Source organism: Miniopterus schreibersii (assembly GCF_964146895.1).
Source record: "Miniopterus schreibersii genome assembly, chromosome: 1".
Classification (NCBI taxonomy): Eukaryota; Metazoa; Chordata; class Mammalia; order Chiroptera; family Miniopteridae; genus Miniopterus; species Miniopterus schreibersii.
In genome coordinates, this window is record NC_138101.1 from 72772061 (window position 1) to 72799330 (window position 27270).

At 43.7% G+C, this 27270-nt stretch overlaps 1 protein-coding gene across 1 annotated transcript; it reads right to left on the minus strand.

The window, feature by feature from the left end:
- Nucleotides 1–8163: 8163 nt before the first annotated feature.
- Nucleotides 8164–15388, minus strand: KLF6 (KLF transcription factor 6). The gene is made up of 4 exons (XM_081129391.1): nt 15014–15388; nt 11749–12322; nt 10243–10366; nt 8164–9768 (listed from the first exon to the last, which is right to left on the minus strand). Exons 1-4 carry the CDS (start codon nt 15113–15115, stop codon nt 9717–9719), a joined length of 852 nt encoding a protein of 283 aa, XP_080985517.1. The 5' UTR covers nt 15116–15388; the 3' UTR covers nt 8164–9716.
- Nucleotides 15389–27270: the final 11882 nt, after the last annotated feature.

Below are 27270 nucleotides of genomic sequence, written 5' to 3' on the forward strand. Positions count from 1 at the left end.
ATCAAGAGACCCATGCTGTTGGCACAAGGAGTGAAGTGGTGACAAGCAGAGTCATTCATTCATTCACTCATGGAACAGGCTTTTCTAGAACACCCACACTAGGAGCTGAGCAGGCCAAGATGCAAAACTACATGTACACAATCCTTGGCCCAAAGGGACTCCTCCTCCAGGAAGGAAGAGAAAAGTAAAGAAGCCCAGAGAAAATGCAGGTGATTCAGACTGAGGAAGAGCAGAGCAGGTCGCCCTAGGATTCGCAGGCACTTCTAACCATTTCTGAAATGCATCACCCCTGGGAAGGATGTCCAGACATTACTTTACAACGATTTAACCACCTCATAGCAGAAATGAAAACAAATTCATTCGTATGTTGTTCAGATCCATTCTGGGCATTTGGTGGTAGAACTCCAGCACTGGTACAGAAGTAACGGCATGCACCTGGCAGTTACTCTGCAGGCAGAATTCCTGACAGCTCTGTGGCCAGAATGGATGGCCCTGGTGACACATTACGGGATCTTATCAAACATAAATTAGAGGGGCAGTGAGGGTGGTGGTGAAGGAGCTGTGGGTACAAACAGAATGTATAGACATATCATCATTGTCAAAACTAGAAAGCAGTTATGAGCACCGACTTGATACATACCATATGATCTGTGCACAAGGAGACGCACACAAGCTTTGTTTTGAAATGATTTCCTCTCTAGCCATGCATTACATGTGAGAAATAAAAGCACAAACATCTCACACTGACTATCAAATAAGGCAAATAGCAAGCAAAGGACAGAAGCTCAGGGCAGGAGACTTCCATACCTGGCGTGGCAGGGGAGGTTGGTGGGAAAAGTCAGTACATAAGCTAAATCTTAAACACATAGGTTCACACTCAGGTATGCTCCTCTGATAGCCAGTGGACTCCTAGCAGGGCAACCATCACCTTGTTGACACTCACTAACTGTTGAGTAAATGAACAAATGAATGAATAAATGATCTTTGCTCTCAGGTCCCCTGTGACTGGCTCACATGGAGTTCCACTGTGGGCAGGTTGGGAAGTTGATTGTGGTGTGACCAGAAGACAATGGAATACAGATGTATTTCTGCCACGCTTTACACAGGTGCACCTGCTATAGGGTCAAATTAAAGAAATTAATAAGATGGCTACACAACCAATTATGCTAGTGGAAAGAGATGGGTTGGCTTGTGTTCCTGACTTGCACTGACTGTGTCAGTTAATTGACTGCACCTCAGGTTTGTTCCCTACAAAATGAGATAATAATGGCTGCTCTGCCCACCACAGGCAGTCTGAGGACCAAATAATGGACATCCTTATCACCCCTTCATTGGCTTTGCCACTCAAAATGGTCACCTGCCTCTGAATCCACTTGAGTGCTTCTTTGTTGAAAGAAAATGGCCAGTGAGACCATTTTACAAACAAATAACAGCAATCCCCCCAAAAAACACACACCCTAAGAAACAAAAAACAGCTGTAAATGTGTGACATTTTATTTCCACTCAGGACAACAAAGGCATAGAATGCATGTTCCTGGGAGCTATGCCCATAAGAACAAGGATGGTGAAAACCACAGGCAAGCAAATAAACATCAGTTAACTAAAGATTAAACAAAATAAAGAAAATAACCCAACAAGTGTATGAGAATGTAAGTACAGGGATTTTAATTGTATAGAGTGTATGTCAAACTGAAGTGGCACACAGGCCAATGCTCTGTGATGTGTGAGGTAGTTCCATGCACATAATCCACTTAATGAGAAAGAATGCCATAAATTAAATAATTCAGTAATTCTTGGGGACCATGATGAGACATCTGTCCAGTGGCAGCTTTAGTGCAGTCCACCTGATTCAAGAGAACTGGACCAATCTCTGGATGTACAGCCACTTGTGAAAACTGCAGTAACAATTGGGACTTCCGAGTTCTTTGTCATTTATCAAAAGCACTGTGAATTCAACTCTTTGAATCTGTTGGTCAATTCAGTTCTGCCACTGGTCAGCCTGTTCACGGCTTTTGACAGGAAAGTGTTTTACTCAAAGACTTGCAGAACTTCCTTCCTGCGAGATTTCAGCAGCACAGCGAGTGTTGCAAGAGGAAACGACTTTATTGATCATGAAAATACTGTACAGCAGAAAGTCTCAGCTTGTCCTTCACTCAATTTACTGGAAAATTATGTTGTGGAAATTAAGCATGAGTGAATGTTTCCTAAGCATCTTTTTTTAAATCCTGTTTTAAAAAAATATTCAATGGAAAGAACAAGAATTATTTTCCTGATGCAGAAATAAATATTCAGCACACAATGAAATAATGACCAACTATTGATCCCTACATACCTTATCTCTAATCTTCCAACAACTCCAAAAGGATTCCCACTGTCCCATTTTGGAGATGAGAAAAATAAAGTTCAAAGGGTTGAAGTCACCATCACAAAGCCAGGAATCAGTGAATCTTCTACTTGTAAATTCCACGTGGGAAGGCTCCGCTGGACATAATAGGTAAATGCCCTGTCTTGGCAAATATAACTCTCAGGATTCCCCTTGTAAAAGCAGTAACTCTGAGACTGTGTTACCAGTAAACATTTCCAAGGGAACTCACAGCTTCAAGAAAGGATTACAGGGTTGCTTGGGCAACAACTTCCCCACATTCTTGGTTTTCTGGCCTCCAAGTGCCACTCCAATTGGTCACTAGAATAAGGGCATTTTTTTAAGGAACATCAGTGATTACCTAACTGCAGGAAGCTCATGGGGTGGGGTCAGGATTGATCTAAGGTGAACCAGAAGCTGTTGGCACTCTTTCCTCTCTTAAAACCCCATGAACATTTCTCGTCAGAAGGGAACTGGAACCTGTTCTGATAGTTCCATCCTGTTGACATACTCGAAGTTTGAGTGTATGGCATCACAAATTGGGGAAGCCCAAAGATAGGCGATATGTCCCTCAGAACCATCCTCCCGTGCTGTTCTTCCTCTCACCAAAGGCTCCAGTCACCCTTCTTACTGCACCTCTGCTCCGACCATTTAGATCTGAGGTCTCTTGCTGGGGGCAACCTCAGAAATGCTCGACTTTCAGCACCCTCTTGCCCCATGAGTCCTCCAGTATCTACTGTTACCTGCCTTCGTCTTCTGATAAAGCGTAAGGACAGATAGATATTTAAAATTGGGACGTCATTGTTCAGTATTTTAAATCTGTAGCAAACACACATTTTTTAAAAATTTACTTTAACTAAATGATTTATATATCTCAATTTTCCCAAAGACAATTTTACCCTGAAGATTAATTTTTTTTTCAGTTAAAATACACACGCATGTCTCATGGTGAGTAGGCTTGCTCTGACTTTTGAGCTTGTGAATAAATGACCTCTTTTGTGGAGGACGGTAAATTGTACAAGTGAAGATGGGGGCGAAAGTGAAGAATTTTTTACATTCTCATGTGAAAGGGACAATAGGGCACAGTGCCATTACTGCCATCTTACCTGTCCCATGTGCTTTCATCTCCTCAAGAATACAAACAAAAAAATGACACCGGGCAATGTCACTAGCTTGCACACTGAGCTAATTGATAATGCCAGTGCATGTCATTACCTGCCTTGCACATCTGCAGGGAAGTCTTGCACAACTCAAGCGAAGTGTGGTAATGTGAAACTTAAGCAATGGAGGGGAACAGAGCTATGCTTAGCTGATAAATGCAAGTCATAGATAAATGTGCTTGGGCATCTAGCAGGTACAACCTTCAGAAAAAGCTGCTATGTGGCATGGTACATAGTAATCCATTATCTAAGCAGCTAAGCTTTTCAGAAAGTTACTAATTGTTTGTTCTTGGCAGCTTTGAATTGGGGGCTCTTAATTTAAGGAACAATCCTAGATCACGTGGTATTTTTTAAATTTTTTTTTGCATGGGTTACGTACAGGGAGGTCAGTGCAAGGCTTAGCCACCTACTTGAAGAGGGACTCAGTGACAAAGGGCCTGCTAGTTAAATCTGTGTGTTACTGAAAATTCTTCGGTGACTGCTCAGCCCAGTGTGGTTCCTATCAGGCCATGTGGTACCCAGATTCCTTTTCCTCTTTGTCTCTTTTCATTCACAGTTGTTTAGAGAATTCTCATTAAAATTACTTAGAGTGAAAGAGAACATGTTATAAAATAAATCTAGTTAAATACACTTTGTTGTATTGCCTCATTTGGGTGATGCATGGACCTAATTTTCCTCTCTTTGTGTCTTAACTACGTACATTAGGTGATGCTTGCCAATTAATGCAGGATGTCACATCCCCAATTGTGTTCTCTATCTTCTTAAACATTAAAAATAAATACATGCCATCTGTCTCATATCTTGAAAGCAATTCAAAATGGTTACTTTGTTTGCTCAGAATTACAGCACAATTTAGAGCTTTAGTGCTTCTGAATTGTAAGAAAGTTGTCTCCATTTCATAAATGTAACTTCATTTTAAGGTGAATTTGACAGAAGGAGTGGAAGGGTCTTGTGGGAACTTGGGTGAGACAGAACCCAGTGTTCAGTGGTGATTAAAACCTTGGTCTTTCCTTCGGCATTTGAGAACACTGGATTGGATGCTTGCCTACAGCTTCCTAGCTGAGTGATCTAGGAAAATCAGCTTAATTTCCTGAAGCCTCAGTATTCCTTATCTGTGAAATGGGGATGGCTCATACAGTGTGGCATTCTGCAGGTCATACACACACACACGTGCATGCACGTACACACACGTACACACAGATATGACATATTGCCTACCCAATTCCTGGGTAAAGCACAAGAAGTAGTAGATATGATCATCTTCATTACCATGCAACTTGGGGAGAGGAACAATTTAGTCGAGGAAGCAGGGTTGTTAAAAAATAGCTCATGGTGCCATAAGGCTGGAACCTAAGAAAGGAGTTACATAGGAAAGCTATGTTCTTTCTCCACAGCAACCACAGTACAAAGGTAAACAACTTGACTCCCACCGCTGTTTGTGCACACAGGTCAGCCTGGATGTGTGGAGTAAGACTAGTGAATTGGGGAACTTTGAGAGGCTTGGATCTGTAATGGCTACAATGGCACTTTGCAAAGAGGTTGTTTGTTTATGTTTTAAATAAAATAATGGCATGCTATCAAGCACCAAATGCCTGAATAACTTAACTATAATTAAAGGGGCAAAGGGCAATTTGAGAACGTTCTGTTTCCTTTTTAAGTCAGAGCAATTTTCTCAACAATACTTTCCACTGTAGCACAAGAGAAAACTTTCTAGATCTGAGCCGAGCATCTGCAGATGGTGCACCTGTAATTTGAAGTCCACCCTATACTCACAGACCACAGAATTGTAGTGCTATATAAAATGCTAAATACATGTGACCTAGCTTAAAATATTTCAACATTAAGAAAGTGGAGGTCCATTGTAGTTCAGCAAATTGTTCAAGAGCTCACAGAGACTAGTTAGAATGGGAACATTTTCTTTCTCTGAACTAGGTTTCAAAAAATTTGTTAAACAGACTGCAATTTTTTATACTTCTATAAATATGCTGGGTTTACAGCTGATTCCTTGAACAACAGTTCTCCTAACAGCCTTATTTGAACATAACTGAGCAGTTCAGCATAGTCTGCACATGACAAAGTGGTCAAGTCCTACCAGTAGCCGAGAATGCATTATCAAGCCTTTATTTAGCCGGACAGTCAGGGCAATCCAACTATTAGTCATCCTGACATGTGTTTCAGAACACAACACACCCATGAGTCCTAGCCAAATTTTCATCTGCTTCCTCCCCCTCCCACACCACAGCTCCTCCCGAATTACTGATATTTTTATTGCAGTTCTAGAAAGTCACTTAACATTCCTAATCTGGGGATTCATTTAAAATTCCCCTCCCCAATTATAAAATTAAAAGCAACTAGTGTAAAGTCTGCATATATAGCAAAACAAAGATCCCCTATGAAGGGAAGTCATGAGCACTTAAAGCAACTGAAATGTGAGAACTTCCTCACAGTTAAACTAAGCACGTTAAGCTTTCCCGTGGAAATTTCCACCATCCTATGGCCTCTTCTAGAAAGCACATTGCTTTTACCTGTCACTATTGATTAGCTTATATGGCCTGAAAATGGACTCGCAGTAAAACTGGGACCAAGATCTAACGCTATTTACATGAAACCCTTTTAAAAATCCAAAAGTGGACTATTTATTTTCAAATTCTACATTGAATGTATCCCATTGGACTTTTAAAAAAATATATAAAATCATCTGGTGACCATGTACACCCCCTCTTACTTTCTGCCCTCTTTTCCTGGTCTAACCAGAGAAGGCAGGGGGTATGAAAGGGTGGGTTGTAGAAAGCCAGGACAGCTTCTGGACCTGCTGTCCCTCCTCTTGTCATTTTCGCCTTCCTGGGTGACATCTCAGCCAGGTGCATGGGCCAGGTCAGAGGAGGCTGGCCCTGCTCTAACTGCTTAACTGGAGCAGGGCTGCTGCAGCGCGAGGAAGGGGAAGGAGGCATTCGAGTCTGTCACTGTGTAGATGCCTCTGCAGCATATTCCTCTGGCCGGAGTGACAGGAAGATGAAACACAGCAAATGTTTTCCTACTGTGCCCCGAAGGCTGGCTGTTGCTTTCCTGTCTCTGGAGAAGGGAATTCAGTGCATATCAGCGGAGCAACATCAGGCTGCTCTTTGCACATTAGCTCCCAGGTCAGGCTGTGAGGCTGAAAGGAAGGGATGAGGCAGGCAAGTGGCTTTCTGGGTTGCACAAGGGAGATTTCCCAAGGTTGATTAATAGGGCAGGGATTTGTTTCAACCTCCCCCAACCCCCCCCAAGAAAAAAACCACCAGAGTCAAGATGCTGATAAGAATTTTTTTATGTTATTCCAATAAAAAATACATTCATACAGAAATATAACAATCTTGCAAAAAACAATTTCAAATAAAATCTCGTAAAACAAAATTTTACAAAAATCTTACAAAGATTCTTTAGATAACAGGGTGCTTCAAAAAAAAAGAAATTTCACTAATAGAAATTTTTTTCTTTAATGTCAAGCAAAAAGTTTCTGCTTGATTGAGGCTCAGTTATCACCTGAACAGAATGTAATTCTTTATGTACTTGCTTATTATGAAAATTATAGGCATTGATATACATGGCACCCAGCCCCACCCAATCAAACAACTCCATGGTGTTTCATAAGTGAGACAAGCCAGTGCAAGTTGGTTTTTTTTTTTTCTTTTTGTCTTTTGTTTACCTTCTTGCTTAATGGAATTGTTATGGCTAGGCGCACAGCAGGGCCAAAAAAGGAGTTTTCCAAAATCCAGCAAATCAAGTGCCTGGATTTTGAATTGCCAAAAGTGCATTTTCCCCCTTAGCAAAATGAAATGAGTTCTTTAGGTAAGTGTCTTCATCAGCCCAGATAAAAAACCAGTTATGTGAGCTTTCATCATTGCTCATTTCCAGGAAGATCAAACAAAATACCAGCCCAGCCAGACTCACATGTGTATATATATGTATATATATATAAAGAAAAGATCCACACCCACAAGCCAGCAGCTGGATGAAATATCAGCTGTCCATACTGCGGTGTGCCAATTCAGGGAAATTATTCATTGGAAAAATGGGAAGAATTTATGTACTAAAAAAAAAATCTTCATCTGCATAAAAAGTGTTCTAAAAAATCCCTGTAATAAGTTGACTCTTAGATCTTCTAATAAGGCTGAAATTCAAAATCAAAACCACAGTGTGTCTGAGACCAACTCATGGGCTAGTATTCTGTTCACGCCACTTTTGAACAGCCAACAGTACCCTGTTCCATACCTGCCAATAAGGACGAGCAAAGTCAGCAGTCTGGAACAGAGTCCAAGCCAAGAGAATGTAGCAAATCATTAAATTAAAGATAAAGCCTTTATAAAAGTTATAGTTTTTATTTTTACCTCCTTTATGGCCATTTTGAAATATTTCTTCACAGGCTGTGAAATTTTCTAGCTAAACATCTAACTTCTCCTTAAAAAAATATTTATATATTATATATATATGTATATATATATACACACACACACACATATACATACTATACACACAAATATACATACACAAGAATTCTGCCCACTTTAAAAAAAAATTAATATACTTTCTGTATTACCAACAGATAGCTAGATAGGTATGTGAAACTTGTGCCTTTTAAGCAAATACATTAACATTGTTTTTTATAATTCTGTATCTTTAATATGCGTGAAAACATTACATATTAAATACAGCCTGTGTGTTATCTATACAATTGTTGTGCAAAGTCTATATGAAAAGTCCCATGGTGGCAGAAATGGTCAGATTTTCCAATTATCATGTTTTCCACTTTAACACTGACGGGTTAGTTATCTAAAATACTGAGTAAATACTGACTTGTTTGGGGGGGATTCATCTCTCTATTTGTGTTTGTGAAGGAGGACTTGAAAGAGATTTTTTTCTGTATTTTACATTGATACAGTACAATGCCAGGTGAAAAAAGAGCCTTAATAAAGCATGCATCACCCATACCCCTGTATGAGACCCCTGTATAAGGGGCCACTTGCATAAGGCACCATTATTAAGATCTACAGTGCATTAACAGCTAGAAAACCAGAAATTAGTCCTCAAGGCATAAATAAGAGAAACGTAGCTGCATGAGAAAACACTTTGTAAGCTTTAGTGGTTTTATCCACCCAACTGAGAAAAATTTTAGGTTCTTAGTCTAACGTAACGTTAGACCAGGAGTTCCCAGCCCTCGCGTTCTTGACACCCAGCGTGTGTCCAATGTCTCGAAGGGCGTCACTAAATTCTCCAAATAGGTCATCAAATTCAGAATCATTTAAAAAATAATCCTATGTTGCTTGCCATCTTTCTGGAAGGGGAGTGTTATAAAATTGAAGGGGAGAGAAATTGTGTATTGCCAGGCCCAGATGGCTAAGGATCACTGATTTTGACAAATTGTATCTTAGCTGCTCAGTAACTGGAATCAAAATTGTAGTTCTGATTTAAAAATGGAAAAGCAGAAAGTTCCCTAGACCATGCATTACTTTTGTCTTATAAGGAAAGGTTACCATTGTGTTATATTTTGTAAATACACAGCTTATACAACGGGTAACAAATGAGCTGTTGTAGCCAGTAGAACAAGCTACTTGACATTGCACGTTTCATAGCTGCACCAGACGACAAAGTTCCTCTCACACAGGAGGGCTCCCCCTCCCACACCCACTCCCCACGCAGGGTTCTAACCATTCATACTCCCGCCCTCCATGTTTTCCCTCCTTTTTTTTTTTTTTTCTAAGGCGCAGACACCCCCCCAGGAAATGATTGGTGGTCATCTCATCTCATGGTTTACCTGTCACACACAAAACATTCAAACGACATTTTTTTCTGTCTCTTGCAGTCTTGCTACTGCACAGGAAAGACTCTGCCTCATCACACAGTCCTATTAGATCCTCCACATACAGTCAACCCAACCATTAACATTCTCAGTGCACATGCTCACGGCAAAGGCTTAGGGACCACTCAGAAGATAGGTACCAGTGGCGAGTCCAGGCCACCAAAACACCACACACCACAGGCGCTCTGCCGCTTCTGACATGACTTCTTTTGCCCTCGAAAGACCTTCCAAGGAGAGGTCCTGGAGGCAACTGGGTGGGGTGCAAAATGGCATGCTTTGGCTGGAACACGCACCCTCCTTCCATGGCCGTCTCTCAGCCTGGAAGCCGTTTTAGCTGCAGGATTCACACTCTGCTCCCTCAGAGGTGCCTCTTCATGTGCAGGGCCAGGTGGTCGGACCTGGAGAAACACCTGCAGAGCGAATCAGCATCAGAGAGGTTAGGTCTCCAGCCCTGGCTAGGTTACAAGCCTCCCACCCTGCACGCCCCCACCTAACCCTTCTTGAAGGGAAGCTGGCAATCCACTGAGTCATCACAATTCATATTAAGGGGCAGGAAATTCCAACTGATAGGAATATAAATTAAGGTCTCCATTCAGCTCTTTAGAGCTTCTAACCTGACCTTATTGTTTGGTCTTCAAATTCAAAAACTGCTGAAGGCCTAGCTTTAGAAAGTAGTAATGAAATCACTCTAGTCTTACATACACAGGACCCAGAGCACCCAAACTTCGACTACTGGCATATTAGAGACTTTTTTTCTTTTTAAAGTCCTAGGCTAAAAAAAAGGCCAATACAGGACAGGAAAACATCTGCCTTTCTTCAGGTTTACTGTATGCCTACTCCATTATGGGGATGGCATTCCCGAACCCAGTGCTTCATGCACGTACCTGTCACAGTGAGAACATTTAAAAGGCTTGGCACCAGTGTGCTTTCTGAAGTGTCTGGTTAACTCATCGCTTCTTGCAAAACGCCACTCACACCCTTCCCATGAGCATCTGTAAGGCTTTTCTCCTGGGAAGAGAGCACAGGACAAGCATGCCATGATTTCACTGAGCAGTGAGGGAAGGGGCCCTGCACATGGTGAAAGTCAACTCATTAGCAAGCTCCAGGTCTGGTGGCCTCAGGAATTCCTCACACACCTCAATTAGGAACAGCAGCTGGCGCTCGGAAGGTAACACCCAGGAGCTCTTTCCTGACCTAGCCTCAGGCCTCCAAATGCTGTGGAAGAGACCCAGAGCCCACATGACCGTATTCAGCTAACATGTAAGAAAGACGATTACTCAGACTGAAGAAATACTTCAGAGGTGATGTGTCAGCCCACTGGACCCACAGCCTCTGTGAGGGCAGGGTTTTATTGCTTTCTCCATGGAAACGGTTTCTCCCAAGTACTTATTTTGCTCCTTACTCACTTCCCTGTGGAATGAGCTTTGTTGTTTCCTCCGAGAAACTACATTTCTCCAGAACTGAAGTCATGAGTTTCTGGGAAACCCCATCGAGGGCCTTCAAAGAACTTTCTAAGTGGCAATGAAATAACCAAGTCCACTTTGTTCCTTGGTCAGATTATAAATATGAATTCACTGAAAGTGCTACCTAAGGATATTAAACATTTTGCCACAACCAGTCCTAGAGAATGCTGCTGGGACAAATGGCACCTGGGTCCTGATCCCACTCTGCCATGAACATTTTGGGGACCCTGACTGAGGGCTCAGCCATGTCCTCTCATTATTGGTAAGATAACAGCTTGAGTGACTTGATGTCAAAGATCCCTTCTGGCTCTAAAATTTCTGTGACTCATCACCAGTTACCCTAAAGACTATAATTTAAGTGGAATTTTCATCTAGGTTATGGTATTTCATTAAAAAGTGTTGTTTTTTTAATTCGTGGTTTTTAAAAAATTGGTATCAGAAAACAGAAGCAGCATGATCCACAGAGAAATTCCCAGTCAGCACCCACTGATCAAAATTGCTACATATGCAGTTTATGGTCAAGCTCAATCCTCAAGCTGTCAACACCAGTGTGCTCCAAGCTGCCCAGCCACCCTCTCCCCTGATCCTTGAGTTCATTTCAAAACAATCAGAGGGAATTCCAGGTAACATTATCACAATGGGTCCCAATAACCAGGAGGGTTGGAGCGGGTGGGGGGTTGGGTAGAGACGGAGAATGTGATTTACCTCTTGTCTGTTTACTCTGAAAGTGTCAACCATTCATCGGGCACATGTCCAGTCTTTCACCTCCTACTCTGTCTTCCCCAGAGACCCAACTCTTAAGGGAAAGAGTGAGGTGAGGATGTGTCTGCTCTGACAGCCTTCTGCGGAGCCCGGCCCCCTCCCAGGGCTGTGCAATTCAGTGGCGCCCACCAGCGGCCCACCTCCCAGGTCGCAGGAGGGACTGACCTGTGTGAGTGCGCTGATGTGCTTTCAAGTGGGAGCTTTTGGTGTAAACTTTTCTGCAGCCGTTAAAGTGGCATCGATGCACCCTCCTCCGGCCATCTGGGGAGGCATCCCCGCTGCCCTTGTCACCTGGCTTCCCCGAAGTCCCACTGCGTATCTTCCCTGGAGGGTGCGGCTCACCAGGCGCACAGCCCCACAGGTGAGAAGGGTCTCTGCTCAGTTCTGGAGAAGAAGGGGGTGTGGAGGTGACCGAGGAGCTCAGGTTCCCCGAGTTGACCAGCACTTCGCCAATGGGGTCAGAGGTAAACTTGGAGGTGGGTGAGAGTTCCTCGGAACTGTCAGATGACTCGCTGCTCACATCGGAGTTCAAGCTGTTGGTCTCCAGGTTGTAACCAAAGCTGGGGCTGCTGAGAGCATCCTCTGGGGGACTGGAGGAAACCTTCACTTCCGGGTCCTCCTTTTTCTCCCGAGCCAGAATAATTTTGGTCCACAGATCTTCTTGGCTGTCGAATTTGATTTCGGAGGCTGACACATAGCAGGGTTCACTCTGGAGGTAACGTTCCAACTCCAGGCAGGTCTGTGAGAAAGGAACCACAAGAAGGCACGTGATTATGACAACCGAAAATGGAACCAAAAGCTTATTTCCAAAAAACATGCAGGGATGAAGGGCAAACAGACTGTGGCCATGTAACTATAAGAACCGTGTCTTTAGGAGAGCAAGTGGAAAGCTGTTTCTAGGAATGGGGATGGATTCAAGAAATACCATGTTGGACCAAAGGCCACGGTGACTGAAGGTCACTAGGCCAGTTTTTGTTATAGTTACCAGTGTTGACATTTCTAATGAGTTTCTGTAAACCACACAAAGAAAACCAGCCTCAGACACACACCCCCGACAGGTTTAGCTAGATTATCTGACAGTCTCAAGAACCATGTGCAATTAAAAGAAGCCCAGGCCATACTCCTTTCTCAAGCACAAAACAGAAAGGCTGCACCGCTCGCAATGCAATGTGTTCTGACATTGCATGTGTCTCCCTTTGCAGACACAGCTGACAGCACAGGGCCACACTCAGTGAGCAGACGCAGCAAGCTGATGGTCTATATTCAAGGACATCAATGGAGCTGCACAGAAATCACCCACTTCCTGCTTAGCCCAGACCTAGTAGGCTTTCAAACAATGCCATTCCCAAGTGCAGGGCCATGGGTGCACACAACTTTAATGACTTCCACAGTGGTCAGAGAAAAACAAGAGCTTCAACAACAGAGTGGAGAAATCATTCCAGAATGGCCATCTGCTATTGTAAAGGATGCAGGAGGGGAAATTCCTCCGGGCCCTGCTGGGAGTGCCACAATGGACAAGAACTTTATCTACTGGCCAAGAGTACAACTGTATGAGTCATCACTCTATTTCTTTCACGCAATGCCAGAGGAGACTTCCTTTGAAATTCTGACCAGCAGCCAAAAAAGAACCCAGTTCAGATATACATGCAGTGTGTCATGGACAGAGTGCCCCCTCCCCAGACCCACACCAACCTTTCAAGAAGCTACAACTGCCGAGAGACCAGCATCCCCTCTCCCCACCATCTCAAACTTTCTAGCCACTGGAAAAGAAAAATGGTAGGAAACATTTTAGGATTAAATTATATCTGCCTTTCTCTTCACTAGGATCAATTGCCTAGATGGCCATATAAGGTTGTCTATACGACCACAATTCTACAGATTTAAATTTCTACAGCCCGCTCTGCTCTTTTTAACAAATCATGGTCAGGACTAGCTAAGCTACCCAAAAGGCTCATGCTTGCCTTCTTAGCAACATGCCTGCTATCGTAATATATCACAAACCCTTCCCCCTCCCCACAGAATCCTCACAGAGCAAGCATGAGCAAGCAAAGGGGGAAAAACAACCATTGTTTTCCCTTTACCCCTAAAATTGTATGTCTGGGTTATAACGCACACCAGAGTGCTCTGAGGAGAGCCGGCTAGATATTTTATGGATGTTCCAAAGAAAAACAAAAGCACATTTATTGAGATCTTATTAAACTTTATCATCTGGCTAATTTAAAATCTCCATTAGGTTGATGAGCACTGGGGAACAGAACGAAGCTCTCAGAGAGTTTAAAAGCCTCTGAAGGCAAAGGAGAGCTCAGCCTGGCTTGTGGCCCAAATCCCAAATGCCCGAAGGAAACTACTTAGATCAATTTCAATCACGTCCTAGGGAGCAGCTTCTTAAGGAGGAAAAGGGGGGAGGGGAGAGGAAGGCAGGATAGGACTGAGAACAATTAAGCAGGCATTTGAAGGTTGCCACACTTTGCATTTCATCTCTCTTAAAGCTTTCTAGGCTGTGAAATCCACAATATATTTGTACTTTGTGACAAAAGCCAACATTCTAGCAGGGCAGAGACACAGTCCCTTCTATCTTTTTAAAAACAAGGTGACAAGTGTCAGAATCTCTCTCCCTTCAGGAAATCCTAACAAATTAGAAGGGAAAAAATTAAGTTTCAGAATTGTCCAATGCCAAAAATTCCAGTTTCACTAGAAAAATGCCGGAAACCCAGGCTCTTCTTCCCAGACTCAGACTTGAAGGGCTCATTGTCATATGACTGATAAGTCACTGATTGTGCAAACATTGTTGGGTTTTTTCTGTTGTTGTTAACAAAAGAAGCAGGTAAGAAAAATAAGGCAGATGAAGGTAAATGTTAAGGATTCCAAAGAAGCAACTGGAAATAGCCTGGTACAGAAAAGGAGCTGGTGGATGTTCTGCTGGTGAAATTTCTAATTAAAACAAAACAAAAAACAAAAAAAAAACACGTCTAAGTGCAAAGACCAAAAAGGAAAACAAAAACAAATATCTTTAGAAAAAAAAATACCCTTGGCTTCCACACAAGTTCAAATGACAAGTTCCAGCTGTGGAGTCTGGAGCTGGTACAAGCACCAAACTTCTGCCAAGGTCGGGATCAGGCGGTGGAGCGGGGTCTGCCCTCCGGTTCAGAAGCCCCAGAAACGGGCAAAAACGCTGGGAGCGACGAAGCGCTGCTGCGCCCCACACAAATGACAACTCCGCTCCACGCTGGGAAAAGCCCTTTTAAAGTGCCTCCCGCACCGGAGGCAGCAGGAGTACGTTTTAAGGCTAATTATTTTAATTTTTAAAAATTCTACCCAAACCATTTAAAAAAAAAAAAAGCAAGGCACCTCCAACCACACACCGTCTTGACCGTGCGTGCATGCACCCTCCGCGGCGCACCGGGGCACCTGGCACACAATTCCTATTTACCTGTTGCCAATATTCCTCCAGGGAGGGCAGCGCCGAGAAGTACCCGGTCTCATGCACAATCTGGAGTTCCTGGAAGATGCTGCACATTGGGAGTACATCCATGTCGGTTTGGAAAAGACAGTCTCCGCTGTTGTACCAACAGGGAGGTGTGCGGTCTGGAGTCGGGAGCGCAGCGGCAGTGCCTGCAGCGCGGGGAAAGTTTCATGCAAACTCAGTGCACAGCAGTGAAGCGCCGCGGGTTCAGATCCTGACGGAGTCCAGAGACGCGCTCGCGAGCCCACACAATATTTGCAAACACCGGACTGACTGCAAACGTAACCCCTGCAAAACTTCCCTATTCAAACCTCCGCTGCCAGCTCCCCCTCCTCCTCGCCTAGCTCCCCCCACTCCCTGCCCCCCACGTGACTGCTTCGGCCCGCCCCCGCGCACCGCCCAATCACGCCGAGCCCGGCCCGGGGGCTGCGCGCCGATGATGTCAGCTGCGGCCAATGGGGGGCGCCGGCTCAGCGCGGCCCCGCCTGGGGTGACCGAGCCTCTCCATCACGACCCTCGCCATTGGCCAAATTCGAACTTAGGGGAAACCTGATTGGAAGGTGGCCTCGCAGGCTATTTTTAGCAGGGTATTTAAGGCGCGGGCAGCCGCACGCCGGAGGAGTCGGCGCTGGGAGGTGCGCTGCGGCGCGGTTCAGTTCGCCTGCGGCCGGGCCGGAGAGCTGGTCACTCTGTGGTCCCCGTCCAGCCCTACTGCCCGGGCCGGTTAACGGTCACCCAGGCCCTCGTCACCAAGGGCTGGTCCGGGTCAGCCGGGCAGGTCGCTCGGGCACCGTTCCCCAACGGTCCCTGTCCAGTCCCCCGGTCGCCGTTCCCTGCTTCACGCCGCGCAGCTCGGTGCGCCGCGGCCGTTCCGAGGCGAGCCGGGCGGGTCCCGTCACCGGCTCGTCCCTGTCCCCCCTCTTCCTCGTTTTCCCCCTGCCCGCGCTCCTCCAGCCTCGGGCAGCTCTGCTTTCCTCCGTCCCCGCGGCTCCCTCTCCTCCGCCCTGCCCCTCCGTCCCTCTTCCTCCGAACTCGGGGTGCCCCGGCCCCCGTCTTCCTTCCGTCCCCCTCAGGCCCCAGGCCCCGGGCTGTGGCTCTGGGGGCGGGTGGGGAGGAGAACTGGGGGCTCCACCGGGGCGGCGAGGGCCGGCAGCGGCCTGGGCGCCGAGTCGCGGGGACGCTTGGGTGTCGGCCCAGGAGCCCTCGGAGCCCCCGTCGCAGGGGCAGGGGACGCACCTGTGCTCGGGGCCCTGCCTGACCTGCGGGGGCGGGGTGCTCGGGCGCCTGGGAGGTCCGCGTTGGACCTGCCGGCCCTCGGAAGGGTTTACTTTGGGATGAAGTGTAGGTTTTACGCCGATTCTGTCGGAACCAATTCTGCCTTTAAAAGTGAGACTCCCTGTACACCGGTTTTCAGTGGGGTCGGGAGCTGCAGTAGCGTCTGCACCGGCCGTGTGCTGCTGGAAATGTAACCCCAGGGCCCCCAAACCTAGCAATGTAACCCCCAGGGCCCCCAAACCTAGAAATGTAACCCCCAGGACCCCAACCTAGAAATGTAACCCCCAGGACCCCCAAACCTAGCAATGTAACCCCCAGGGCCCCCAAACCTAGAAATGTAACCCCAGGGCCCCCAAACCTAGCAATGTAACCCCCAGGGCCCCCAAACCTAGAAATGTAACCCCCAGGACCCCAAACCTAGAAATGTAACCCCCAGGACCCCCAAACCTAGCAATGTAACCCCCAGGGCCCCCAAACCTAGAAATGTAACCCCCAGGACCCCCAAACCTAGCAATGTAACCCCCAGGGCCCCCAAACCTAGAAATGTAATCCCAGGGCCCCCAAACCTAGCAATGTAACCCCCAGGGCCCCCAAACCTAGCAATGTAACCCCCAGGGCCCCCAAACCTAGAAATGAACCCCCAGGGCCCCCACACCCACCGAATGAGCAGCCGGGCCGGGGCTGCCCAGCCAGGTTTGAACAGGCCCCTCCCGGTGAATCCGCCTGCTGAAGGGAGCTGAACCTACTGTGTTCCTCATCTCTCAGCATTTGTAAATCAGGCCACCGTGCCATAATCTTAAACAGTGATGCATGTTCATCATTTCTCAATAAAACGGGGGGAAATTAGAGATCTAGAACTTGAAAGGTCCTTGTGACCTACCCAGCAGCCGCCCTCATTCGAAGAAGATGCCGAGTCTCCGTCTAACTGGGAGAAATCTGTGTGTCTCCTGGAGCTGCAGCTTCGACCCTCACCAAGGTGAACTAGGCCTTTCCGCTCTGAACACGCAACAGTTTAAATTAGGCTGAAGCCCACCTTCAGTGTGCGCGTGTGTGTTTTCTATAAATTATCTCTCGAAAGAAAACGTTCGTTTTCAAAACATGCCAAGACCACGAAGAATAGGCGTGTTAAATTCAAACTGGAAAACGGAATTGCAGCTATCCTTTTAAATACAGTGGTGTTTTTTTTTAATGGAGTATGTCAAACAATTTTGAGAGGATTTTGTATGTTAGGTTTTAGCAGATTAGGACAGAGAGGAAGATGTCAGTGTCAGGACCCTGTAAGACCCTAGGCGGAGGCCTTGGTGAATCAGAAGTTAGGACGGAACCTATTTGGTAGAGTCTATGAAGATAATCCAACATGAATCTATAAAAATGAACGTTGGCCCGTGTTCATCTTATTTTACGCAGAAACAAAGAGCATGACTGGGCCTCCGTAGATGAGACGGGCACCTTGAGTCTATTTCCAGCAGAAATGGTTTGGCCTTGAACCGTCCACAGGCTGAGCCAACCCTGGTGACCAACAGCCGGTGGTATTTGGGATACGGTTTAAAGAGCGTGGGTATCTTGGAAATAGGATTTTCTCAGTTATTAGCAACAAGTACCAAAGGAAACAAAAATCCAGTGTCCAGTGAAGGCCAGCGCCCTTAGACCGTTTGGCGGAGAGTTAGGTGAAGAGGGGGTAGATGTTCCCCAAGTGAAGATGCCATAGTGGCTCTCACTACAATGCTTGTGGATATCAAGGTTAGGTTCTTCTTAACTTGCCTTTTGGGTAATTATTCATTGTTTTAAGAATTTTATCGACATTCCTTTAGAATGTAAATTTGTCTTGTCTCTTACATGCACTGACCAATACTTAGAAGACTGTATAATTTTTTAAAACAGTGAACCTAGCACAAACTTCCAGCTATAAAATAAATATTAGGGATGCAACGTGCAACATGATGGCCATAGCTAACACTGCTATTCGATGAATAGGAAAGTTATTAAGAGAGTAAATCTTAAGAGTTCTCATCATGAGGAAAACCTCCCTCTTACTCTTTTTATTATCTATATGAGAAAATTAATGTTAGCTGAACGTACCGTGTCAGTCATCTCACATCTATGTAAATCAAGCCGCCATGCTGTACTTAAACTTACACAGGGGTGTATGTTAATCATTTCTCAATAAAAGGGGGGAAAAAATTAGGGAACCTCACTGAACATAACACAGATACACTCACAATGGTAATTTTCAGAAAAAATAAAAAGGTGTAAGAACAGGTTTGTGCAATATGCTGGATTTCAGAGAATTATATGACTTCCTGTCGCACCCATCAGCCATTCAATACGTATTATTCACACTATGACTGGCCAGTTGTTTGAGATTCATACATTCACAAAATGGGTGAAAGTCCCAGTGGCGGAGGAGGTAAAAGACCATAGAGATCTTAAAACAAGGGCATGGCCACCCTTGGTGTGTGTCACTGTTTGGTGGGGATATAGTGTCAGCTTCTTATGTGAAAAAATATGCTGGATTCTGAGCAATACTAGGCCACAAAAACAAATCACAGGAGAGAGTCATGCAGAGGGAGGAGTGTTGCATGGTGTAACAAGATGGACTTCAGTTATCCGCACCACCTGTGTGACCTTGGCCACATCCTTTCAGTAGGAGGTAAAAATGTCTATTACAGTTTGGTAGCATTGAAAGAGATGATACCTTAAAATCCCTGGTTCATGGCAAATAGTAGTCATTCAATAGGTTAAAGGCAATATTCACTTATTTAACACTCATTCATCTCTAATTTAAGCATGCTATTTATATTTGTTTTATAATTCTTTTTTTTTTAGTAGATGAGTGAACACAGAGAGCAAAATGAAATCACCTTTTCAGGTTAACCAATCAAGAGGCAGAACTGGGTTCACGGTCAGGTCTAGTAACTGCAGTCGAGCCTCTTTGTCCCACGTCACACAGCAGACCCTCGTTCTCCTCACCCCCTTCTCACTCTCCCAGTCGGGGAGAGGAAATAGGAAACTTCACTTGGTGAGCATGGCTCTCGTTGTCCCCTCATCTTCATCTACTCGTCTCTTTGTTCAGTGGTCATGCCACCCACCCATACCACCATCTTCAGAAGGTCAGGGCCCGTTCATCGCGACTGCCCCAGGCTCCTTTCCTGCTCCTGGATGATGCCAGCGTCTGACCCCCTTACAGCCCGGTGGCATTCCCTCATGTTCCCCAGCCCGCCTCCACTCCCTCCTCCACTGTGCTTCCACGAAGGTCTCTTTGCCACATTTAGAAAAAATAATCTATTGTATAAAATAAACTTTGCATTTTAAACCTAAGTTTCAACTTAATTTAAAAATTTATGGAATGGTATGTTGGTTTTGAGTGCTTTTGATCTTCCTGTTCTTCCAAATAATTCAAGAGGGGCCACCTTGCTGACCAGTCACGAGTTAACGTGTGTCTGCACTTCCATTAAGCAATTTTAAGGTCTGAAAGCAATGTAGAGTTTTAAAAGGGCGCTCTAGACCGTTTTCTTAGTTATCTTTGTTTAGGCTCAGATATGAGCCACTTCACTGCTCAGCACTTATTTCGGTCGTCCCTATAAATATATGACAAAATAAAGTACATTTAAGTTTACTCAGGTGCTTTCATTTACTATTCCAGTGTGGAAAAGTAGCTGGCCGCACAGGGGCAGCAAGGCGTTAAGGGGAGTCTCATGAATCTGCTCCAAGGACCATTCCAGCAATGCCCCCACTGACATTGGGGTGCTCCCATTGGGCAAGAATCCACTTGGTTCTGTTTTGGTTTTGGTGTCACTGCCAAAACATCAGTTACCATATGACATTACAATACAGAGTCACTCTTTATAGTAACTATTAGTGCTGAGAATAACTAATAAGGCAAGTTCTCTATTGATAGTTTTTAATAGTTGTTCAACTTAATTTGTTCCTCCTGGAACCATCTGAGCATCCTTTAAAATTCAGTTACATAGGTTGAAAAGTAGACTGTTCCTGTGAAACCTTTTGTAAGTTGAAATAGCGTCAAGTGAAGAAATAATTACCTTAGGACACATCTTGCTAAGAGATGCACAAAATAAGTGGAGAAAAAGCACAGATGCTCCCAGACACAGCTCAAAGCTTTGGGGCTTGAGGCTGAGATACTGAGCGTGGTTCCCAGGGAAGGAGCTCCCTGCTTGGTGTGTCCTACCTCTGTAACTGCTCTGCTTACTGCAAAACAAACTGAACACTATTTTAGCTTTTCACCTTTTTTTTGTAAAAGCAAAAATCTATTTCAATTAGCAAAAATAGGTACTAATGTAAGTCTTTTGTAAAATGAAGCAGCCTAATGCGAACTCTCAAAAACCATGGATGGATACCTGTATGTGTGGGAAACAGAGAACTTCAGCCCCATCTCACCCCACATACAAAAATTAATTTGAGACGGATTATAAAGTAAGTGAAAAGCTAAACTATAAAGCTTGCAGAAGAAAATATAGGAGAACATCACCATGACTTAGAGGTAGTCAAAAATTTCTTGTACAGAACACAGAAAGCAAAACCTTAAAGAAAATTTTTTTCTCATTAGTAAATTAGACTTCATCAAAATTTAAAATTTACTAATAGACACCACCAAAAAAAATGAACAGACAAGTTACAGGCTGGAAAAAATATGTATTTCTCAAAACATATATGTAGTATTGAACAGGTACCCAGGGAATATAAATTACATATACAAGTCAATAATAAAAATAATTTTAAAAGACATAAAAAAAATAAGAAAAAATTTTTGAACAGATACTTCACAAAAAAAGTTATATAAATGACTAGTAAGCATATGAAAATGTTCAACGTTATTTGTCACCAGGGAAATGTGAAATAAAACCTACTATTGGTAAGGATGTAGAGCTATAACCACTTTTGAAAAAGTTCTGGCTGTTTTTAATAAAACTAAACATATAACTATTCTGTGACTCAACTCTTTCATCATCCAGGCATTTAACCAAAACCACTGAAAGAATATGTTCACAAAGAGATTTATACAAGATCATTTATAGCAGTTTATCCATAATAGTAAAAAACTGGTCCCCATCCATGTATCCATCACTAAGAGATGTGAAATACTCATATAATGTGATGCTGCTCATCAGCAAGTAGAACAACCTCTATACATGGGCCAACATGAATGTGTCTCAGAAACAGAGGCTGAGTGAAAGAAGCCTTGCACACAGGAATACCTACTGCAAGATTCAGATTACTTTAAGGTCTAGAACAGGCAGCACTGATGTTTGGTTGTTTCTGGTGGGCAGGGGTGAAAATTGAATGGGAAGGGGCCTGAGGGAGCTCTCCTGGTGATGGGTGATGGTGGTAGTGGTGGATGGTGGTGAGGAGTGATGGCTGATTGATGACGGTGATGGGTAATTAGTGATGGTGATAGGTGATTGGTAATGGTGATGGGTGATGGTGATGAGTGATGCTCAATCCAGAGGGTCATATGTCCTTCCTATCTCATTTCTACGAAGCATAAGCATTTTCAGATGAGTCAGAAGTTTGTTGCCTATCTGGGAATCCTATTCCCCTTATGTAAAAACATCACAAGTGTTCAAAGAAAAGCCTATTTTGTTTCTGAGTGCTTACTCTTTGCTAGGCATCATTCTGTCTCTTCAGGAAACCACAGTGATCAAGACTAACTGTCCTACACAGCTCATGTTCTAGATGGGGGACAAGCAGGTATCAAATAATATCTCAGGCGATGACAGATACCATGCAGGGTGAGGGGACAAGAAGTAATGGGCAGGGGGGTTAGGGAGTGCTATCTTAGGATGGTTCTGGAATGCTTCTTGAATGAAGTGCCTCTGTGCAGAGAGAGGATAATGTGAGGCTACAGTGAAGGCATCTTGATATCAGGCAGGAAGTGCACGCAGACTGTAATTATTAAGTGACAATAGTTCCACTTCCACCACAACTTTAAAAGATATTTAAGGGTTTCATATTCCTTTAGGTAATTCTTTATGTATAAATTACATTTCTTTTTGTTAGATAACATTTAGATGATCTCAAGTATAAACTTCTAGGAGGTCACAATGACTTAACTTCTTGGAAGAAATAAGTAGTTTTAAAACTTACAGTGTGTACGTGGAAAGTCTCTCATTTGCACATGTTGCAAGAATATTTGAATCCTGTGTCAGAAACCTGATCAGCTGCTGCCCAGAGAGAGGACAAGACATTTCAGATCCCTCAGTTCTCCCGTATTTTATAATTCTGCAAGATTTTACGATTTTGTTAAAGAGCCTACAACACCCCATGTGCACGGGGCTCTTCTCGAAGAACTAGAATCCCAAGTGCTATGCCCCTTTCCTGAAAGTTCTCGAAGATTGAAAGCTCTAGAGAGTTGAGGGATAAGCAGGTAATATCTCAGGTGATGATACACTGAATGACATAACACACTTGAGCTGGCTTCTGAATAAAGTGTGTTCGGCCAATGACACAATTGGACAGTTTGCACAATTGTACCTGGAGGGCCTTCTTTCCTGTTTATTATTATAGAACTTGGAAGCCGGCCTTGGTGATCTGGGGTTGATAACAGTAATAAGGTGTCCATCTCTCCATGGAGTTCAAGACATTTGTGCCATGAGTTAAGCTCAGAGCCATAGAAGAGGGTCCTCTGTTGAACGCCATGTCTGACATCAAACCAGCTGCTTGATTGTAGACACATTTCTCAACTCCTCTGAATTTAGTTAAAAACCCTTCCGTTACAGAAGTAGTTGGGGATTAGATGAGATAATGTATGCATAGCACATAAGAGAAGTTCTACTAATTATAAATGTGACTTTATTGAAGGCACAATAACAAATCCAGCCTTAACTCCCAGCAAGAAGCTGTAGATATAGAAAGTAGGGTAACCCAACCGGTGACTGCAGAGGCTCACCCCTCTGCTTTTAGTGCATAGTGGCAGCCTCAGTGGTGGATAGCAGGGGAATTCTTAGAAGAAGACTGCTTGTGTTTGTTTTTCTTCTTTCTAGATTTCCTTCTCTTGTTGGTTATAGAGCCCTTTGGTCACACACTGCCCTTTAAACAGCCTCAGACCCTTCTTGGTCCTTGGTGGCCAGTGTGTAGCAGGGCTGTGCTGGTGGCAGCCCCAGGAAGCTCATCCTTGTGACCTTGGTCCAAATGAACTGTCTTCTTTCTTCTTTGTTTGCTTGGCTTTTGTTTCCCCCAGGAAAAGTTGTGGGGAGTGAGCACACACACAGATACATAACTGATACTTACAGACACACTCACACAGAGATACATGTGCTCACACACACTCACAGAGACACACACAGACAGAGACACACAGGCACACGGGAGCGTCTCCTGCTATATTGTGGCCAGTTAACGGACTGTTAGAGTTTGTAGCTGACTTTATGCAAATTACAGCCTGAATGAGTATCTTTAGACTTACTTTAGAATAAAGTGTAGCATTATTGTGATAAACAGATTCATAAAAACATGCCAGGTTTCTGGACTGTTTAAATGATTAATTTTAGGGACTGAATAGGTAGCATATTTTTGGCTAGAATTACCTATCCTCAGATGTAATGCAATTGAAAGAAAATCCTGTGGGTGATGAGCTATTTATAACACTATTTTAAAAGATTGTCTTGTGGAAAATGGAATGTCTCTTTACGAGTTAAATCCTGGAACTCGCTGGCAAAAAAAATGGTACTTGAAAATAACATGTCAGGATAGCATGAAAATGTTACGGTGGGACTGTCTCTGTATGAAGTGAGCAGACGACCACAATGACTTGAACTTCTGCGGTGAGAAATCATGTTGCTCTCCTGGGCCCAGGAGCCCATACAGATGTCAGAGCAGTGAGATGTTTTCTTCATGCTTTAAGGTAAAATATTACATGCCAGAGCACAAAAAAACACGATACTCTAAAAAACAAATTGACAGAATCTGTCATTTTGGAGAACTAAAATTATCAAGGACTTTTCATGTCTCGAGGAAAATAATGGAGAAGAAATGAAATGTCAGGCGCTGTGGGTTTTCTGAATAGGTTTTTAGCTCATATGCACCACAAGCTATTTTTTAGGAAAGCCGATTTTTCACACATTTACAGAATCATTTTTTTCCAGATTTGCAATGAAGGCTTGAAACCACATGTGTTTTTGAAACTGTCAATCTAAGATAATGTCTGGGGTATCTTTTTTTTTTTTTTTTTTAATACCTAAATGAGATCTATGCAGTGTGGAAAAAGCAGATAACTGGCACTACAGACTAGTAAAGAAAAAAAAAAAAAGGAACTTTCTTTAAGCATCTTCCTCCCTCCAGACAAAGTGAAATGACAGCCGTATTGTGCTGTTATCAACATAGTTGCATGCAGCAAATATGTGAATGACTTCAGAGATAATGAAACGTTAAGTTTTTTGGTTCACTATTTAAAAATATAAAACCAACAATTACAGATGGAAACTATTCATTCTGAGATTTAAGGAGGGAAAAGCAGGGGGGAAAAAATGGCCTTTTAACTTCTGAGCACGGTGTAGATAATGGAGCCAGTGCATTCCTGATTCTCCCACAAAGGGAGCTGGGGAGCCTTTGAGAGCAAGGGGTGGGCAGGAACCCTGAGCTGTGGTTCTGGTTCTGGCTGTGCCCCAGGTACGGCCTTCAGTCGGCCTCTGTCACCTGTGTATGAAGAGGACCACAGACAGTCTTGACTCACATGGTCCCAGGGCCCTGCTTTCTACTCTTTGGCATCAGTAATGAAAGATGTTCCTTATATAGTAAATTGTGCTTCAGATGGACATTTTTCTTACTAGGACAGCCAGAGATTGACAAGAGATGTCATATGTCTAACTCCAAACCCAATGACACTGTTTTATTGAATCACTGAAAGGCTGGTGCGGGAACACGCGAACATTTAATGATAAAATTTAAAGAATCCTTTTATAATTTGTTTTAAGCATATTTCAGTAGTGGAGACATTGTTCTTGCAAAGCCCATGTACTATAAACATAGTGTCAGTATTTCATAGGCAAATGGCTTCAGGGATATATATGGAAATGTCTTTAAATGTAAGCAATTGTCTTGAAAGACATTTTTTATTATATTATCAATTTTCATTGTGTAGCTGCAAAGGTTTAATGGGCAAAGATAAACTTTATCCCAGCCCTAGTGAAATGAACACAAATTCTGAAATTAGTAAAATATAAAGTCAGTGCCTTTGAATGTCTTAAAAAGTTCCCCTAGCCAGATGTAAGGTTTTATAACTGTATACCAAGTACTAGAATCCAAGCCCTTAAAAATATTAAAATGCATTTCCTTTCATTAAAAATACTTATCTGATTCTATCATATACTTGTGAAACCTATTTTGCAATATTTTAATTGTGATACATCAATTGAGGAAGTCTCCCTTAATTTCCTAGAAAACATTAACCAAAACTTCAAAGCTTTCATCTCTTGGTTACATTTTGCTCCAAAGAAAATGTGTTATTTAGAAAACAAACACTGTTGCCTTGTGATAGGTTATTTTTTTTCAAATGAACCAACACAACGGAATAAAATATACGATCTGTCGTGGCTGAGTCACTTCCTGTTTCAATAACAAGAATGTCATCAGCTAAACTCTTAACCAGCACAGTTTGTCACTGTGTGTGTGGCTTTATTTGTACATGTTGCCAGAACGTTCTTAGGGAAAATACACTCATCATTCTCATACCAAAAAAGAAACTTTCGGTGAGTGGTTTTGGCTGGGGCTGTTGCCTTGTTTATTATTGATGCCATAACTGAAGCTTCCCTAATGGAAGGGAGAATGCTTGCCCGGCAGTGGAAAATGGGGCTGTAAGTTTGCTGAGGGAAGTCATAATTTACTCCTGTCACCAAAGCTCTAACACAAATGTGCAGTGGTTTCCCAAAGATTGAGAGTTGTGCTCCAGCAGTGTGACAAATCAAAAGACCTGAATGTTTGCCTGGCTTGCCTACTAAGTGACCATTTGTTCTTGGACTTCTGTTTCCACATCTGTAAAATGCTGGTGTTGAACAGCACAACCTCCCACCTTTCTTACAGTGACAAACCCTCTGGCTCTTGTCTTAGAATCATGAAACTGAGCTGGCATTCTTTGCAGGGTCAGTGCCCTATGCCCCTGAATTTAGAACCCTCCTGTCCCTCCCCACCCCCTCCCAGATCTCACAGGGCAAATTTTAAATGACTCATCTGGGTGATTTATTGCCACACTGCCTTCCGGGCAAAACAGTTATTGCCTGGGTGCTATCATTTTTGCAAATCGCTAAACCTCAGGAGTTGAAGGATTCCAGATAGTGCTCCTGGTCAGCTCAGCTGGAGGACATGGTCCAGAGCTGGGAAGACATAGCTGGGGGTGGGGAAGAAAAGAATTTAAGCCTCTCCTCTGACCGCTTCTGAAGTCTTCTCCCAGGTTAATGTGATTGAGGTCAGACTCTCAGTGCACTGAGACACATTGCAGGGTTTTACCTGCAGGAAGGCACCCCAGTGACTCATTGGCGTGACATTCTTCTTGGAGTCAGAATGAGCCATCTTATCGGAGGAGAGAAGGACTTTCTCTACTATAAGGGACACTTAGACAACACCAGGGTTATGGTTTTGCCAGATTTTAAAATCTGGTACATTTGTGGGAGCACCTGGACACTAACCATTTCTCTTTCAAGAGCCCCACCAAAAATTACATTATGAGCATGTGGGAAAAATTCACTCAGTCTTACTGTAAAGGCACCATAGGGCTACAATAATTAACATATTACTTGCATTCAGCAGAATTGTACTCAGTTGTCTAATCTGGGGATAGGCGTCTGTAATTGCTAAGTAAATATTTGCTCTCAGGTATAAAGAATGAATTAAATGGGCACCACCCTGCTTCCCTGTCGCTGATGCCCAGGGTGGCCTTCACTGTGAGTGGTGCGTGTGTACAGCTGAGTCAGGTAAAACTGGACCCATCAGCCCATCGCCTC